This window comes from Ictidomys tridecemlineatus, chromosome 5, assembly GCF_052094955.1.
Source record: "Ictidomys tridecemlineatus isolate mIctTri1 chromosome 5, mIctTri1.hap1, whole genome shotgun sequence".
NCBI classification, from domain to species: domain Eukaryota; kingdom Metazoa; phylum Chordata; class Mammalia; order Rodentia; family Sciuridae; genus Ictidomys; species Ictidomys tridecemlineatus.
In genome coordinates this window covers 41,264,387-41,282,420 of record NC_135481.1, presented here as the reverse complement: position 1 = coordinate 41,282,420, position 18,034 = coordinate 41,264,387, and the positions used below count along the sequence as shown (strand labels likewise).

Here is an 18,034-nt window from a genome sequence, read left to right as displayed (position 1 = left end):
GGGGGTGGAGTAGGACAATTGTTAACTTGAAGCACTATCTTGGCCAGAAATCAGTGTCTGCACTTGGTATAGGTGCTCAGCAAACACTAGCAACTCCTGATTTCTATGCCTACCCTGCACTATTATTCTAGTACCCTTATGTCTGAGATAGAGGCAGGGAACTAAAACTCAAAAGTGTGGCAGAGATCAGTCCTGGCCTAGCAATAGAGGTTAAGGTTTACTGAAACTTGGACATGCAATCATGAGGTGATCTTTCTTACCCACACACTCCACTCTTCCTCTATTTTCCAAGATGAATATTCCCAGTGCTTACTTACCATGGAGCAGATCTTTGGCTCCCAGTGAGCAGAGGTTGGGCATTGGCCCCACAGAGGTACTACTCTCAGTGGAAGGTGCTGGGTTCTTGGCTCGCTTCTTGCATTCAAAAACCACCAGGTCTTTGCATTGTTTGTGGCAGTTCATCCCACAGTCTGTGGACAAGAAACCCTAGTCAGGAGGGCTTTCTGTTTCCTCCAGGGTCTCACAACCAAACTCATCCAGTGATCTCTTTTTCAAACATGTCTATCCTATCTTCTGGAGCTAGGATACCTAACATTCCCCATGAACCCAGCATTCTTCTCTCTTGATAAACCCTGGGCCTCACAAGCTGATCATATCCCTTATCTGTGAGTCTCAGAATCAAAAGCAGAATACCTTGGAGGGAAGAGATGGTATCCAGGTCATCCTGCACACTCTGCCTACTCTAGGGAGACCCCTGGAAGCTCCCAGCTGCTAGGTCTTAACTTTTTCTTTCTTGCAGTAAAAGAAATAAAAATAAAACTTTCTCCCATTCCTGAATTATCCTACTCACAAGGAAGGACACTTTAGGTTCTGAGATATCTGCTGATAAAAGGAAAGCTGACAAGAGTCTTTTATAATCATTTATATCATATTCCAGAAGGGATTGTCCTTTTTATTGAGAATCTACCCTTCCATGAGAGTATGAAAACAGTCTCTTATCAGCTGCCCCTATTTTCAGAGCAGTCAAGGTAAAGAGAGGATCTTGTAAAGGCAAACTGTGTCACAGGTCACCCAGGTATTCCTCTCTCCTGTGTGATGGCAGTCCCTCTCAGAGTGCTCTTGGGAAGCCAATTTGAAAATGAGGTTCTGTCTCTACCAAGAAGTTGTGGACTTCATAGACGAGTACTGCTGTTGAGAGTCCCTCAAACTAGGGAGAACAATGTGGCCAACAAAGCTGACTCTTACCTTTACATCGATATCCTTGTTTGATCACTCCCCAGAGCTAGGAGACAAATGAGAATATACATGTCATTCATCTATCTGGTGTGAGGCTACCGGGTAACACTCATTCATTTTCCTTCACTCTACTCTCTAGCTTAAATAGAAAGGACACCTATTTTATTTCTTGTCTTGTTCCTCAGACCTTAAACTGAAAGCAGGAAAAAGCATTGTTGGCCAAGCTTGACTAGTGTTTTTATGATTCAGGCCTTCTGCAGGCCTGAAATGGATGAATCAGGAGCAACAGGCTGCTCTGAACTTCATACTGACAGACAAGGATATGGTCTTGGGTCAGTAACCTGGTTTAGAGGACATTTATTGGGTCAGGGTGGGACAGAGGAGGGGAGAGCTCGGGTGGGCTCTTAAAGGCAGGTTTTATGTTTTGTTTTGTTTTGTTTTGACAGGGGAAGGAGGGTATCTAATATTTTTTCTAGCATTTGAAACAGCACATGAATATGATACTTCGAAATGTATATCCAAAGTCCACCATTGTTGTACCATTTATCCCAGGCCTCATTTACCAGGAATAAGAAAAAGTGAGAAAAAGAAAGATAAGGTGAACACAAATAAAATCCATACACTTGAGGACTAGGTCCTTCTCCGTGTTGCTTGGGCACTAAGCTGGGATAAGTTTGTAAGGATTGTGAAGCCCATGCCTGTCTTACTCACTTAAATGTCCTGTACGCTTCACCAAGTTCAACCCTGATACAGCCTAACAGTAACTTACAAATCCAGCGCAGTTGTCGCAGAAAGTGGGCTTCAGGTAGGTGGTCTCTTGGAAGTTGTGAGGAAAGCCCAGGCCCAGTTTAGAGTAGATAGAGCTGGCCCTCATGAAGTAGGCTGTAATCTCATCCCTGCTGATGAGGCCTTCCCTGTCAGCACATGACAGGCAAGTATGTGAGTTGAGGCACAGCCTTAGATACTCACCTTTTATCATCAGTGGCAATACAGTGTGTACTACGTGAAGATTGCTTCCACAAGCCCTCCTCATCCTAAGGATAGTGATGAGGACAGCATGTAATAAGTAGGTAAAGCAGGTTACTCAGTCCCAGAGCCATTCTTTGGCTAGATGAGGTAACTGACTTTACCACTATCTACAAGACTTGAAAAATAAATGATGTAAAATTTATTTCTAGAGAGGAAAAATGACTTATGTTATAGTTTCTGACTTTAGACAGTATATAACTAGAACCCACAGCCATATATTTGGTTTCTCATAAAGAATTATAATAGAAGATAATAACTGAGAAAAGTAAATATGCAAAATGTGAGTAAATATTAGTTCTTTCCCATAATTTGTAAGATGAAACAAGAAGGAAGATTGAACTTTTTCTTATTTGTAGTTGGCTCTTCCTAAGATAGCAGATTTATGGAATCTTCAATTTCGAGATATTTTTAAAAGCATGAATATTTCATGGTCTTTTGTCCAAACTGAAGGCAAAGAGACCTTCATTTGATGACTCTTTTATCTCCAGTATTCATTACATAATCATAGCAGCAACACATACGAGTTTACAGGTTCTTCTAGTGAAACACCTATAAACCTGTTCTCATCAGCAGGCTCATAACAACATATTCCTGTACATACATCCTCACCTGTCTTTGTCCATCACACAGAAGGAAAATGGAAAACTGGCAGCAATCTTTTCAAACTCTTCCTGAGAAATGTATCCATCCTGGTCATGATCATAGTTCTTGAAGACAGACTGAAAAAAAGGAGTGTCTGTGGTGATTACTATAGAGAAACCTATAATCTCCCTTTAGCCAAGTGAAAAAGGGGCTGGGGCAGTTGGGACAAGCCTTTTGACAGCCTGAATGAGAGGAACAAGGAAACAAAAACTGAACCCTGGATAAGCTGAGATAGAATCCATTCCATGAGTTGTGGCAAAGATGCACAGGTTGCTTCCCAGGTCTTTGCCTTTAGGGGTGGCCAGGTGCTCTTGACAATTAGCAATCAGCTATGCCATTGCACTGCTAGTCCACTGCATAAGGGGTGTTCTCCCTCCACCCTGCCCTTCTGCCATCACTCAGCTCAGATTATGCCTTTTCTGAGAAGCTCCTATGAATAGTGGAGTTGGAAGTGCTTTCTCCCTACTTTAATCCTGTTCCTCATTGTTGTGCTCTTTGATTTCTCTTGTTACACAAGAATGGCCCACAGTAATACAGGCAGAAGTATGCAAGTATGGAGCCCCTCCTTCTGCAGTTAGCATGGAGAATTGAACCAAGTAGGGCCACAATGCTCAGTTTCAGATTCTTGTTACCCTTACTATACTCAGACCTTTCCCAATTCCTCTTTGCCCCTGTCAACCAGCTTTCAGACATGCTTTCTTGCTAGGTCTTTAAGGAGAGTCAGACCTGCCTCATATGAGACCAAAGTGCTAGCAAATTATACCTTCTGAACCATTCCTTAGCTACAGTATGAGAATAGGGTCCTTGTGCTCCTGCAGGAATGAGTTTCGACTTTCTCCACCTTTGTGTTTCTGTCACTGTGCTCCCCTCATCCTTGCCCCCACACAAAACTAATGCCTTGTTTCTGTCTGTTGAAACAGAGGTACTTACATCCACCATCCTCTGGACGTGTTTGCTAATGGTCTTTGGGTCTGGTTTGGGAGATACTCCGGAGGCCCAGTCTACTACTACCGGTGGCTTTGAAGGTGTTAGTGGCTAAAATGAAATATTCAGAGAAATCCATAATGTGGTATTACAACTTAGAGCCCCTTCCTTTCCCACTACCTGACAGTTCCATCTATAGATAAGCCCTGGCTGTGTGCAGTGGCATAGAGTACACATGTAACTGAAATCTGTATGAATGATCTTGATTAATAGTGTTGTACTTTACAGTTCCTATAGAGAACTTCTCATATATTATCTCCAGCTACAGATAATTTAAAATACTCAATGTGCCCAAGTTTTATTCCTTTTCCATTATACTCTTGTCAGAGTTATCAACAAAGTAAAGTGAATCATTTAAATTTGCTCTATCCTCTAGTCACTTTTTAGTAGAGAGGTGAATGAGAAAAAAAAAACTAGTAAAAGGCATCAAGATACATAAGAAAAAAACAAAAACTGAACCCTAATAAGCTGAGATAGAATCCATTCCTAAATATTTGAAACTTAGCCCAAATTAAAATCTCCTCTAAAAACAGGAGAAATTCACCTTTTTACTGAAGTGTCTCTGGCACCCTGAAAATAGAACCTACTAAATATTTCCAGTGAATATTTTTCATTACAATAGGAAGCTAGAACTTGATTTTTCTGTGTAGAGGCAGTGAAATCTAGCCCCTTTAAATAGATCAGCTGTATTTCTTATGTGCAGACAGCTATTCCCTTAAGGAGCACTGATTTTGGGGTTGGGAAACTTCCAAGGAGACTGAAATGATTTTACATGCCTGCAGGAGAGACAGGGCCGATAACCTCACTTTGAGGTTCCTAAGATGTGCAGTTCCAGGACTAAGTTCTATTTTGAGGACTGCTGGACATCAAGAGGTCAGAAGACCCAGCAAACTGCTCTTTCTGTGAGGTCTGAATCTGACATCAGAAATAATAGGGCTATTCTACCTACCATGCCAGAAAACAGAAGTAAAGCTTCTCATTAGTATGCATATCTTCCCCCTCATTAACAAATCATAGTAAAACAACTTATGTGGGGACACTTTTCATAGGAAAATGATGTCACTCTAGTTCATAGTACTATCTCCCTTCTCTAATTTGTAAACCACTGACTGATTCCACCACTCAAGACGCTCTCATGGTATATAGTTTTTACTGTTCATAGTCATCCCTTCAACTCGATCACAAGCTGTTTATGAACAGCAGTTGTGTGTCACTCATTTCGAGAAGCTTTATCTGTTCCTAGCTCAAGGCTGTCACATAGAAACAATATACTTATGAAACATTCTTATGACTATCTTATGAAACAAAAAAATTCTGTTTCTTAAGATAAATTAACTTGAGGAGCAACTGGTAAAGTACCACCACACACCAGTTTTAACGTGAGAAACTCACTGGGGCTCTGTGGTTCCTTGGCTCTCGTGCATAGGAAAGCTCATAAATTTCATCTTCAGTGTAGTAGAGATCCAGAGATAACTGTGGATCAAAGCAGAACAGGTTAATTGCTAGGATGCCATCTACTTACCCCAAGACTCATGTTCCTTTCCTGGTTCCTTTTCTCCAGTGGTTTAATCTTCTTGGCATGTAACAGTTTGTTTTAAAAATTCACAAAATTTGGCCAGTGTAACACCTGCTACTGCAATAGGGCAAACATTAGTTATTTCTTGTTAAATTGTTTTTAAATTTTGGAGAAGTCCCAGGATGCCCTCTTTTTAACTATGATTTCATATTTTTGGTTTAACATCTAAGCCTCTATAAGCCATCTAAGCCCCTGTTCATTTTGTCCAAGGCAGAGATCAGCCAAGGTCAGCAACTAAAGAGAAAGGGCTAGAACACCAAGATTCAGCCTGGGGTGCTATCGAAATGTTTCTGCAAGGTAGAAAGAGGTTATGGTCATTATTCCATTTCACAAAAAGAATTGGGTTAAAACTTGTATAATTTTAGAACTGAGAGAGAAGTTAGAAGGTGTCTCTTGGAAACTAACCCCTCTGAATTCACAGAGGAAACAGACTTGGACAGTATGGGCCCACAGTCGCCCAATCAGTGAACCACAGAATTGCAGGTCTGGAAGGAAGGAAGCTCAGCTGTTTTTACCTCACACCCAAAATGCAAATCCTGGTTTCCACACCACTGACAAGAGTTTACCTACCCTTTGGCTTGGACATCTCCAGGAGCAGGGTTCTAAGCCAGGACTCAAAGAACAAACCTGCCTGTTATACTCACTGTCTCCCCGTTTTTAGATAGCACACAGTTTCCCCTTGTTTCCAATGCTATATCCTGATTTGCCCTGTGCTGCTCCTAAAGAGATTAAGACTGCTTTCATGGGAGTAAGGAAACACTCCTAGCAGTTAAAAAGGCACACTGCTCAAGAGAAATGATCTCCCCATCTGAGTCTGCATCAAGGCTCTGATACTGAATAATGTGTGGTCTCTTGGCATGTTATGTCTATGCCCTAGCACCCCATCCATAAAGTGGAAATAGTAGTTCTATTTCATAGAGTTTTTATGAGGCTTAACTGCTCATATTTGGCGAGGTGTACCGAATGAAGCTTGTCATACAAAAATTGTTCTCAAGAGTAAACCTCACCGTGAGCAGGTGCACCAAGTCCTTGTTGGCTTCCAATGGTGGGGCTACCTCCTGCAGCTGGACCAATTCATTGATGTGATTGTACAGAGCCAGTAGCTTGTGGACATTCACCTTCCCATCTTCCAGATAGTCGGGCATAGCTTCATACAGGGAAATGAGATCCTTGAGATGCACCCCCAGAATGGGGATCTTGAAGTGGGTGCACTCCCCATAAGCTCGCCTGTAGTTGTCATAATTTCTGCAGGAGGACAGCAGCTCAGTCATCTCACCCAGAACCTACAAAGTAGAACAGACCAGTCACAGGTACTCGCTGAATATGGTATGTTGTCTGTAATGGCTGTCTTGCTTATTCTCATTCCCTGCCATGGTTTCACTCTATCCATAAAAGGTAGAGATAGTGGCTTCCAAACTAACACTGGCTATATCAAGTGTCACAGAATACACTACACACTTTACTTGATTTTACTACATAACTTAAAGAATTTAAGTAGAGTTTAATTATTTTTGTATTCAAATTATTTCTTTTCAAAAATTAATAATATAAACACCTGACATAAAAATTGAAGAGGCAGCCAGGAACAGTGACACACACCTGTAATCCCAGTGGCTCACGAGGCTGAGGCAGGAGGATCACAAGTTCAAAGCTGGCCTCAGCAAAAGTGAGGTGCTAAACAACTCAGTGAGATCCTGCCTCTAAATAAAATACAAAATAGAGCTGGGGATGTGGCTCAGTGGTCGGCACCTGCGTTCAATGCCCAGTATACACAGACACACATAAAAATAAAATCTGAAGATTTTTATTTATTTTACAGAGGTACATACAATAAATAACAAGTATCCCTTTAGTCCTGAGCCAGGGACACTGTAGTTCTTAACATTTGAAATGTGATGTCAGAAAGTGCTGCCTTTGTGGCTGGCAAGGGGGACGCATGTGTTTTAACTGTGGAGCTACAGTAGCTTCTTGCATGTTACTTTCCTTATGAAGCCCTCTATGGAGCTTTATCTCAAGACAGAGCTCTTCTCCAACTGTGAGAAAATTTGAGTATTCAGAAAGTCATTTTCCAAGTGTTCTGGGAAGCTTGGGTTTTAACATGTCACTATACACTTGACTTGCAAACTGAACTTTGGTTAACTGAACCTTACTCCTTTTGGGAAAACATTTTGGAGCAAGGAGCTGGGTCAAGGGAATCAGCAGTAAAGATGGTGACTGAATATTCAGTTGCCTATGAACTTGGGAAAGACATATATCATTTCAACTGGCCCAGCAGGAAGGTGTGCAGTGACACTGTCTTATGATCAGACAGAATCATAAATACTCTCAAATCTATAACTTTCCAATCCTATGGATTTCCTTAGGGTTTGCCTCCCTGGTCCTTTCCCTGGTTGATGAGGTGTGGTGTGGTTTGGAAATGCTGATCTGAACCTTAAGGAGAAAATGGTTCTGGTGTTGGGAATGCTCCTAAGGGCCGGAGAGAAGATAGTAGCACTGACCTTATTGATTTCATGTGGGACATGCGAACTGGTCTCCTTGAGCCTGGAGATTGAGCTGTGACATAGCCCCCCTATTACAGCCATCAATGTATTGAAGTTCTGTAGCTGGTGGAGTTTCTGTGACACGAGACAAGACAGCAGAGTCATTGTACATGTGAGTTATAAGGGGAGTTTAGAGGCTGACTCTTGTCTCTGCCACGAGTCTTCCTTATACCCATCAAAGACTAGTAATCAAGAATTGCACTTTTCTGTTTCTCTCTCCCTTTCAGCTGAATTCCAGATGAATGGATCCTAAATTACAAGGTGTCACATCTTTCTCTCTTTGCTGTAGCTGATCTGTGACCACCATCTAAATCAGTGGTGTCCAAGAATCACCCTGAGCATTTGTTGAACTCAAAAACTGTTAAACCCAAACCAGACATTCTGATTCCCTGGATCTGGGATGGGCTTAGAGATTTCTACCTTTAATGAATATCAGAGTAGGTGGTCCAGGTACCAAACTTTGAGCAACACTAGTGTATATCATCCAGAGTTGGAAAAATATCATTAAGTATAATGTTTTATTGGTTTACCCCAGATTTATCAGTTTGTTTTATTCTTGAGCATAAGGAGTTTGTCTTTAGGCAATGTTCAATGCCTGAAGACATAAGAAGGGATACAGAAACTGGAATCTCTACCCCTTAGACATTAAATCCAACTAATGCAGCATGAGCTCCAAGACCTAAGAAAACCCAGGCTGGCTCTAGCAAAACAGAACTTCCTTGACTTTTCCATGTGGACCAGATTTGCAAAAAAAAAAAAAAAAGAAAAGAAAAGAAAGAAAGAAAAAAGGTAAGCATCTTCTGGAAAATGTTAAAAGATCTACATGTGAATCCAGCTCCTGAGATGGCCTGTATGGCCCTCCACATTGTCCTTGGGTGAGAAAATTTAAAAATCACACCTAAATTAGGGGACAGTTGAAGCACATAAGGCCTATAAAGTTCAGGAAGAACAGCTCAAACCAATAGAGTAGGCTGAAAGGAAAGGGAATGGATGATTTAACTCAGAGACCAGGCAAAAATCTTAACCCACTCACCTGAGCCACATGGATGAACTTGATGAAAACTTCTGCCCGGAGCTGCGGGGTGGGGCGGCTGAGAACCATCAGTTGTACCCACTGGGAGATGCCATTGCACAGGGCAATGGATCGCTCCATGGTGGGGTTCTCCTTCACACAGCTATTTACAAGGTAATTTTGATAATCAGAGAACTGGGGGGGAAAAAACAACCATCAGGACTGTGCACTGGTATTCTGGGAAATCTGAGGGACAAGTCAGCTCTGCTCAGTAGTAGCTGGGATATGCTATGGGACAGAAAAACTTGTATCCTCCCCTCCGACATCTCTGCCATGAGGCCAAAAGGAATGATGGGAGGGAAATCACATCATGGCCCCTGTACATGAAAATTAATTAGGTATCAGTGGATAAGTACACACCCTAATTAATCTAACTGTTGTTTTTGAGTGGATATTGTTTGTGTCTCTTCTAGATTCTAAAAACACTGTAGAACTATTTCACCATTAGTTCTGGCTCTGCTGCTAAATTTGAAAAAGATAATTCCCTTCACAAAAACAAATCTTTCCCAGCTATTTTCTTAAAAATATGATAATAAAATCTCCCCTATTTAGGACATAAAGTTATCTCAATCAAACAAGATAATATATGAAAGCACTTCTAACTTTTTGAAGTGCTATATACATGCAAAGTGGTGCTAATAGGATAATTATTATGCTAAAACAAGCCTGTTTGGATTTTCTTCTGCTAACTTGAACAGAGGCCAAAGGAAAGGGCTACATGAGACGTGGTTAACTATATATTCAGTGACCATAGTTTCCCAAACAAGACAATGGCATTTTCTGTGGTTTACAACAAAACAGCATATGTGAAATTGGAAATGTCCTGGAAGATCTGGTATGTGATGCCTGTAGACATTATGTCCCTGTCATAAGATTCTTTCTGCTCACACAGTGTAGCCAAGAGGGAGGAATGGTCTGTTTTCTTCCAACACTCCTATGGGAGTCTTTGGAGCTATGCCCAGTCTGAACTCTTCTCAGTGAAAGCAGGTATGGCCACGTGGCATAACCATAGGATTTGAGGGAAAGATCTAAGAGCCAATGAATGATTTACCACATTGCCATTCGTTTGCCACAGAGATAGTGGCAATTCCTGAGAAGTTGAAGCTGCTATTATCTGGGTCCTGAGTCAATGATCAACCCCTGCTGACCCGTGTTAGACATGTCTCATATTACTTAGAGTGAAAAATGAATTTTTGTGTTGTTAACCATTGAGATTGCATGTGTGTGCATGTGTTGGGGGGTGTTACAGCAGTATGCCTTAGTCTTGCCTTAAGAGTAGTATATAACACCAATGAGAAGCAATGAGGTTATAATACCAATGAGATTATGTAACCTAAATAAAAGAGCTGTAAATTAAGAAGGTAACCATTTTACTGTGTGGTGATTGCTGATGGGTAGAGAAATCTGAGTAGGACCAAAACTACTCCTTTAAGGAGACATAAGAGACACAGAAACCAAAAGTGTTGGGCTGCAGATAAAAAACACACGTGTCTGAAACAAGTTAAAAGTTACCATGATTCATTCCAATGAATAGCCTCCCACTGTAGAGACACCATTGCATCCCCTGGTTGTTGCTGCTGTTTTTAAGAATTAGCCCCATAGGCTCATCCCTGCTAAAGAATTGCAACAAACAAGGTTCCCAGCAGAGATAAATTTCCCTTCAATCTCAGTTGGAAAGAAAAGTGGGAAAACTCTTTAGGACTACGTGGGGAAAACAAAAAAATTCCCTGAAATAGTCTTCTATAAAACAAATCAAACCACTCAAAAAGAAATGAAGGTTCAAACTTTTGTTTTTAGTCCGAAATAGAACACTTATTCAACCCCCAGGGAGATGGGCTAGGATTGCTTGTTCTGAACTGATTTTTCACTTCTGCCTGCAATGATCTGAACACTGGCATCAAACAGATGTCCTGCAGGCCTGACTGAACAGCCCTGCCAGTTTCTCCCCAGCAGAGCTCAGATTTCCAGTGTGATAAATAACCCTTTTCAGTGGCTCTCAGCTGTGCCTGGTGTCCTGCCCCATGATAGGGGAGGCGTTGCCAAATGGAAACTCCCCAAATGAAGCTTTACAATGGGGCTGAGTGTCTGGGGGTGCAGGTGAGGGTACTGGGACTCCAAGAACAGGTTAATACTTGAAGACTTATTTCTAAGTAGAATGGAGGGTTCCTGGCTGGCTGGCCAAACAGCTATGATGACAACAGAAGTCTTGTCAATATAATGGGAAAGAATGAAATAACCTTTGTAACCTGGTTGGCATGTCTCTTTCCAGATGCAACTAGGTTCAATAAATTGGTGCTGAGTGACTAGGAGATGTAGTCCCAGCCCTGGCTCTTGACTCTGTTAAGCTGTACTGACTTTGCTCAAATCAGGCCTCTAGGCCTCCTCTCTCATCTGGGGAGCACAGGTCATTCTAGAATACACTGGGCATCTTAGTACTCCCTAGTTTTAGAGCAAAGCTGAAAACTGTACCTGCTGGCAGGAGTGGAGCCTGAGTGGAGTAATGGTGTCTGTTCTTAGGAAGGTGTATTGGCCAATGAGGGTCTGTTGGCACCTGAAATGTTGACCATTTCTCTTGTATGGAAACAATGTGCTCTGGTATGACACATGAGGATGCATGTGTGTGCTCTCCCTGTTCCTGGCAGTATACTGAAATCTCTCTCCAGCATCACTTCTTTTGGCTCTGCTTAGTTGCCCCAGTAGCAATGATAAGGTCAGCACAGTTTATCTCTAGAAGTATGACTGCTGGGCCATGTCAGCACCACTCTAGGGGTTTAGGGATATTTGAGTTAGGCTAGGAGTGTATTTTCTACTTTAGGATTTCCCAGAATCATTCAAAGCCTACCCTTGAATGAATTTAAACTTCTAGGGAGACATCCCAGTTTTATTTTTTTAGGAAGATATAAAAGAAGTTCTGGAAGCCTAATGATCATCGCGGGGGGGGGGAGGGTGTGTGTGCGTATATTCTTGCATATGCACGTGTGCAAGGTCCCTGCGTGCCCAAAGTGCATTACTGGAGCAAGTGTTGGGGTGGGGTGAAGTGGGTATGGAGGATGTGAGATGGAAGCACAGCAGAAGCAAACCAGGAGAACTCAGATGTACTGAATTTCCAGACTGTATGATGGTTTACTGGGAAAGCCTACCAGCACTGCTGGGGCCCCTAGTGTTAGTTAGACCAACTGTTTGCTCAATTTCTCTGCTTATTTTTAGAAATTTCCCAGAATAGGTTTTCTCCTGCCCCTTGGGTACATACTGATATCCTTCGAAAGGACTTGAACTCAAGGTAGGTGAGATGCTCAGATAGCTCTTCTGGTTCCAGATGGTCAAAGAGCAGGGAGACTTTCCGTTTCTTGCTGGTATTTGATTTTATCCTTTGGGTAAGTTTCCTGGACCAGTCACGGGCGTTGCTTTTGTGGGTAATTGTGAGAGGGAGAAGACAAGGAGAAAGAATAAATTCCAATTACTTTTTGCAAATATATCCACTGGTTTCGTCCACAGGATATGCAAAGCACCAAGAGCTTTGCTTGGCTAAAACAATGCATTAACAGAATTTCTCCAGATCAGTTTTTTTTTTTCCCCCTGTGGTAGCAACCAGAAAGCCTTGGTGGTTTTCAAGTAGCCTTTTGAATATATCTTGGAGAACAGGGTAAATGAGTTTACTCTGAGGCAGTGGAAGGAGAGTTTCAGGCACTGGTCACAGTTTCCTTGCCTTTGGTCCAGGCTCCCTTGTGTATTATGCCTGCTCTCCCAATGCTTTTGTTCCTGAATTCTCATGAGAGAGACAGGAGAGTGGAAATCTGAAGGCAGTGGGACAGTTCTCATGCCAGAAGAGCTCAGAGAACCACAGAGAGAAGACATCATGCTGGAAGGAATTGTGTGTAGAACAAGTGATCGCCCAGGGCAGATTTGAGTCATTTTCCTCCACTGTCCCCAGCCACTGAAATGACCAAGGAAACCTAGCTGACCCTAGAGTGCCCCTACTCCTCTAGTTCCTCATAAGAAACCCCTGTGTCTTTTATGGGGTTTCAATTTCCCCCAACAAGACGGAAGCAGAGGAAAGCAGACCAGTTTTGAAAGGCAGTAACTTGGAAATTTGTGTGTCCCAAATTGGTATCCCTAGATACCTTGCCTCTGATACAAGAGTTCTGTGATCAAATGAGCTTAGGAAATGCAACAGATTCTGTAGCCATCTTGATCGGTGAGTATACTACAAACTCTAAATTGCATTGTAAAAGCGAAATTTAACAGGTTATTTCTGAAGTACATCTGGTCAGATAATACCCCACAGATTATAATTCTGTGGAAAATATTGGTACAGGAAAGTCAGCTAGGAAATATTAGGACAGGAGACCTAAGTTTGACAACTTCTCTAAATTCTCCATCTTCAAAATGAAAAACAAATTTTTACTTTGAAAACTCTCTTTAACCTTTCAAGATATATAATTCTAAGCAAAGAAGTACACAGAATCCAAACTGATGAACAGCCTTGTGTGGGGCTCTGGGATGTGATTTTGAAGTCACTTCTATGTAGGCAGGGCATCGTGCATTGGGAACAGGCCTCCCAGTCCAGTTTTGGCTCTGACACAGCTTATCTAGCTGTGTGACCACAGACTGGTCAGTTTCCCAGTCAGAAAACCAAGACTTTAGATGAGTTGATAGCTAGAATGTTTTTTCATTGCTAGAATTATAAATCTTAGGGATTTGTGCTATTGCAAAATAACATGGCTATGCTGTGAAAATTTTAGCATACAATGTGTGTGCACTCATCCCTCAAACTAGGAAGGACATTCATTTTCCTGATTCAGCCAATCTAAGAAATAATAAAAATATTCCTGAGATCCCTTCCCAGCTCTAGAAGTTTAAATGATTTTCAAGACATCCGTAGATGTTATAAACCCTCTGTTGATTACGTTTCTAAGCAGTTCTTTCCCCATTTACAAGTTCAGGGTGCCTCCTGCATTGACTAATAAAGAAGCATGAATCCAGTGTTGTACTTTCAGTTTCTCAGGAGGCGGATACATTTTAGGTGAGCTCTTGCTACCTGATTTCTTTTTGACTGGGATTTATTTTTGTCCCACTCTTGGATATTAATTAATTACCTATGGCTCAATCATGGGTTCTGTCTGCTTTCCTATTAAATGTCCATTGTACTCTTTTTTATTTTTTATTTGTTATTTTTAGTTATACGTGTCAGTAGAATGTATTTTGATATATTATACATACGTGGAATGTAACTTTCCATTCTTGTAGTTGTACATGATATGGAGTTACACTAGTCACGTATTCATATATGAACATAGGATAGTTATGTCTGATTCATTTTACTGTCTTTCCTATTCCCATCTCCCCTCCCTTCCCTTCATTCCCCTTTGTCTAATTCAGAGTACTTCTATTGTTCCCTAACCCACCCCACCCCTTTATGTTGTGTTAGCATTTGCATATCAGAGAGAACATTTAGCCTTTGGGTTTTGTGAGATTGGCTTATTTTACTTAGCACATACTTTCCAGTTCCCTCCATTTACTGGCAAATGCTATATTTCATGTTCCTTTATGGCTGAGTAATATTCCATTGTACTATCGTTCATGGTGAGGCAATATGAACCCACTTCTCTGAGATCAGAGCGCTCAGCAGGGAAGGGGAGCAGCCATCATCACAGGGACAGAAGCCTAGAAAAGCAGTCTGAGTCATAGGAGGAAGATGGTTAAAAAAAAAAAAATCATGAAATCCTTGACACTCACATTTGAGTTGTGTCAATTAGGCGGCAATGTAGCTCCTCACCATTGGCTTTTACCAGTTCCTGAAACTCCTCCATGGTGTTCGTCAAGCTGGCATCCATTTTAAACATGATCCAGAATTCTGTTATCCAGTACCTATGGGGAGGGAGTTAAAAACCATAATCCAACACTGAAGCCAAGGACTCATAATTGGGTGGGCTCCCAAAGGAATTTTTGATCACAAGGAGGATTCAGAAAAAGAGGATGATCCGTCCTATGGTGAAGTAGATGGGTGGGGGTGAAGTAGATGGGTGGGGACAAGGAGGGACCTAAATCATCCAGCCAAAGTCTTCAGTGTCTCCATACACAGAATGCTCTGACAAGACAGGCAAAGTAGCCAGGACATAATCATGCATCATTATGTGCATCAGTTAATCACAAAGTGAAGAACTGCAGATAAACCAAATGTCCCAAAATGGAACAATGTATCTGTAAAATACACTTTATAACATATTAGAATGTTATATGGTCATGAAAAAAACAGTGTTTTTAAGAAGTCTTTAATGACTATAGAATATACTGACAATAGAAAGCTAAGTGAAAACTATAGAATATAAAACTTTATGTATTTTTTTATCTCAAACCACATTTTAAAAATCTGTGTAGAAAAAAAAAAGGAAATATACCAAAATAGGTAGTTGGATATGATGACTATTATTTTCTAAATTTTTAAAATGTTGTTCAGTATTACTTTTTATAAGTAGAAATAAAAACAAGAGATCCTTATCTCTGTGTATTTCCTTAAGCCACTTGATGCCAAAATACTGTAAAATTGAAAAAAAAAAAAAAAGATATGAAGTTTAAGTTCAGGTATACCAGAAGAAATTCACTGTGCCCTCTAGAGGCAGTTCTAGTAGCAAACCTTGGTCTTTTTGGTCTGTCCAAGGGGCTTTATGGATGGTGGGGAGGGGAAGGGCAGGGAGGACCAGAAGAACTACAGCCTTTCACTTCAGCTCCCCTCCACAGAGTCTCCATGCAAGTGCAGAAACATTACCTTACAAAATAGCAGATCTTCAGGCAAAGCCCTGGTGAGTTCTTTGCCAAGGCTTCCTTATAGGTAGGACTGTGGTTAAGGGAAATGGAAGCCTCTGTCACAGAAACCAAATAACCTCCATCTTTGAAAGTATTTACTAAAACAACTGCCTGAAATAAGGGGCACATGACCTCTTCCCTGTGCCCAAGAGGAGTCCAACTGCATCAACAAGCTAAAATGAGCCTTTTATCTTTTAAAATGTAATTTTCATGCAGTGAAAAAAATTGTATAGTGAATTAGGAAAGGAAGGCATATATGTTCAAATATATTTTCATGATAATTAAGAACAATACTGTGAAAATTATAATAAATAAACCTAGAGGATGCCACTAGACTGACCCAGTAAACTGTGATGTCCAATCAGACAAAGCTGTGGGCATAATCCAATATACAACTGGAGATCACCTTAAAGAGTGTTGCCATTCTGAAGATTCCAAAATATGAAAGAACAGAAAAATCTCATGGAGTTTTCTTATCTGTAGAGATAGATACATGGAAAGCGTACTCATTTATTTTAAGAGTCAAAGAAATGAGAACTTCAATCCAGTGAGGAGCCTGAGGCAGGAGGTTCTGCCATCTTCCCTCCATCAATGGATTTAGGAATTAGATTATGTGGGCTGTGTATTTCACAAGCCTGGACATGGTGGTGCATGCCTGTAATCCAAGCAATTTCAGAAGCTGAGACGGGAAGATGGCAAGTTCGAGGCAAGTTTGAGGCCCTAACTCAAAAAATACAAAGTACTAGAGATGTAGCTTCATGGTAAAATGCCCCTGGGTTCAGTTGCCAGTACCAAAAAAGCAAAAACATAATCACTGCAATCTATGATTGAGTGGCTTCCAGCTGAGCTCAGGAGAGGAGTGCAGTGAGCAGCCAGGAAAGATCAAAAGCCAAGGATAGTCAAAACCATATTTAGAGTTAAATATAGAAAAGCCAAGGATAGTCAAAACCATAGTGCTAATGTTTATTAGGAAGGCATTTGTGCATTTTGAAACTTTATATGTTTTAGAGCATATTAGAATGATAGCCTTGAAATTTCCATTAGGAATGTTTTAAGTGCTTCACATTTGTGGTTTTAAATTGGAACTTAAATAATTTTATGCATAGTTTTGAAACATGTAGATAATGCTAGCTTTACTGTTTATAACTTTAATTTATTAGAGTTGTAAATAATTACTTAGAATTCAGGGAGATATCTGAAGCACTTAAAAATAATATAAAATGTAAAAAATGAGTACCTGTAGTTTAAGACCATTTAAAGTATTCAATTAACATTATTCAAATTAACCAAACATTTTTCAACTGCTTGCTGTCATGTACTAGACTTATACAAAAATAAGATATGCAAGCTCAACTTGAAAACCTAAAGGACTATGGTTATGAAATTTATAACTTTAATAAAGTGATTCATAATTTTAAAAATTGAATTTTAATAGACTTACTGCCTATTAAAATATGTCCTTGAGATTAGAAAACAAAACAAAAACCACACAACCCCCCTACATCAACAAAGGTAATTAAAACAAAAGTACAAGCAACTGGCAAACTTTATGGAATAAGAGGTTCTGGTGCCCACCTTTCTGCAGGTGTGAAAGGCAGAAGTGAGAATGAGATGGTTTCATATTTCTTTATGCCAAATTAATTGCTTTGAAGCTGGGATTTAAGCACAAAGCACATTTTAGATAAATACCTCTTAAGAGTCTATATTTGTAATATTCGGCTAGTTGAATTATTTTCTTTCTTTGTTAAAGGGGAAGGGACAAAAGACATGCTTCTCTATTAAAATAACAGATATATGAAATCAATATGGTGGTATTTGCCTTCCTCCTGGTTGTTCCTTATCCTCCCTTCATGTCTACTGACAGCAAATGTAGTCTGCATGTGGTTCTGTGTCATTGTACAAATCCAGTCTGTCTATCTAATGCCTAGCCTGGAGCCACTCTGAATGTTGTCTGGAAGGCTGAAAGCTGCCTGAGGTCTTCAGAGCCCAGAAACCATGATAGAGGCAGTCCCTGCAGGCCAGGCAGAGCTCCCTCTTTCCAACTCTAGGAGATGAAACAAACTTAGTAAGAGGCTGAGGCTCTGCTACTCTGGCGTGAATTGCAGGGTTTGCTGGAAGCCTCAGACTCTGGCCCCCCTTTCTTCTTTTCAC

At 40.8% G+C, this 18,034-nt stretch overlaps 1 protein-coding gene across 2 annotated transcripts in view; it reads right to left on the bottom strand.

Annotated features, from left to right (window-relative positions):
• Rasgrp1 (RAS guanyl releasing protein 1) overlaps positions 1–18,034 on the bottom strand; it is a 70,067-nt gene that overhangs the window by 13,462 nt on the left and 38,571 nt on the right. For both annotated transcript variants that reach the window (XM_005316384.5, XM_040276407.2), the window contains exons 4-15: positions 15,846–15,908; positions 14,816–14,947; positions 12,330–12,483; positions 9,041–9,214; positions 7,966–8,082; positions 6,475–6,750; positions 5,284–5,364; positions 3,838–3,942; positions 2,875–2,984; positions 2,006–2,150; positions 1,246–1,282; positions 318–470 (exon numbers count right to left, since the gene is read on the bottom strand). In XM_005316384.5, the coding sequence (XP_005316441.2) occupies positions 318–470; positions 1,246–1,282; positions 2,006–2,150; positions 2,875–2,984; positions 3,838–3,942; positions 5,284–5,364; positions 6,475–6,750; positions 7,966–8,082; positions 9,041–9,214; positions 12,330–12,483; positions 14,816–14,947; positions 15,846–15,908 (1,547 nt within the window). The remainder of the gene's footprint in view (positions 1–317; positions 471–1,245; positions 1,283–2,005; positions 2,151–2,874; positions 2,985–3,837; positions 3,943–5,283; positions 5,365–6,474; positions 6,751–7,965; positions 8,083–9,040; positions 9,215–12,329; positions 12,484–14,815; positions 14,948–15,845; positions 15,909–18,034) is intronic.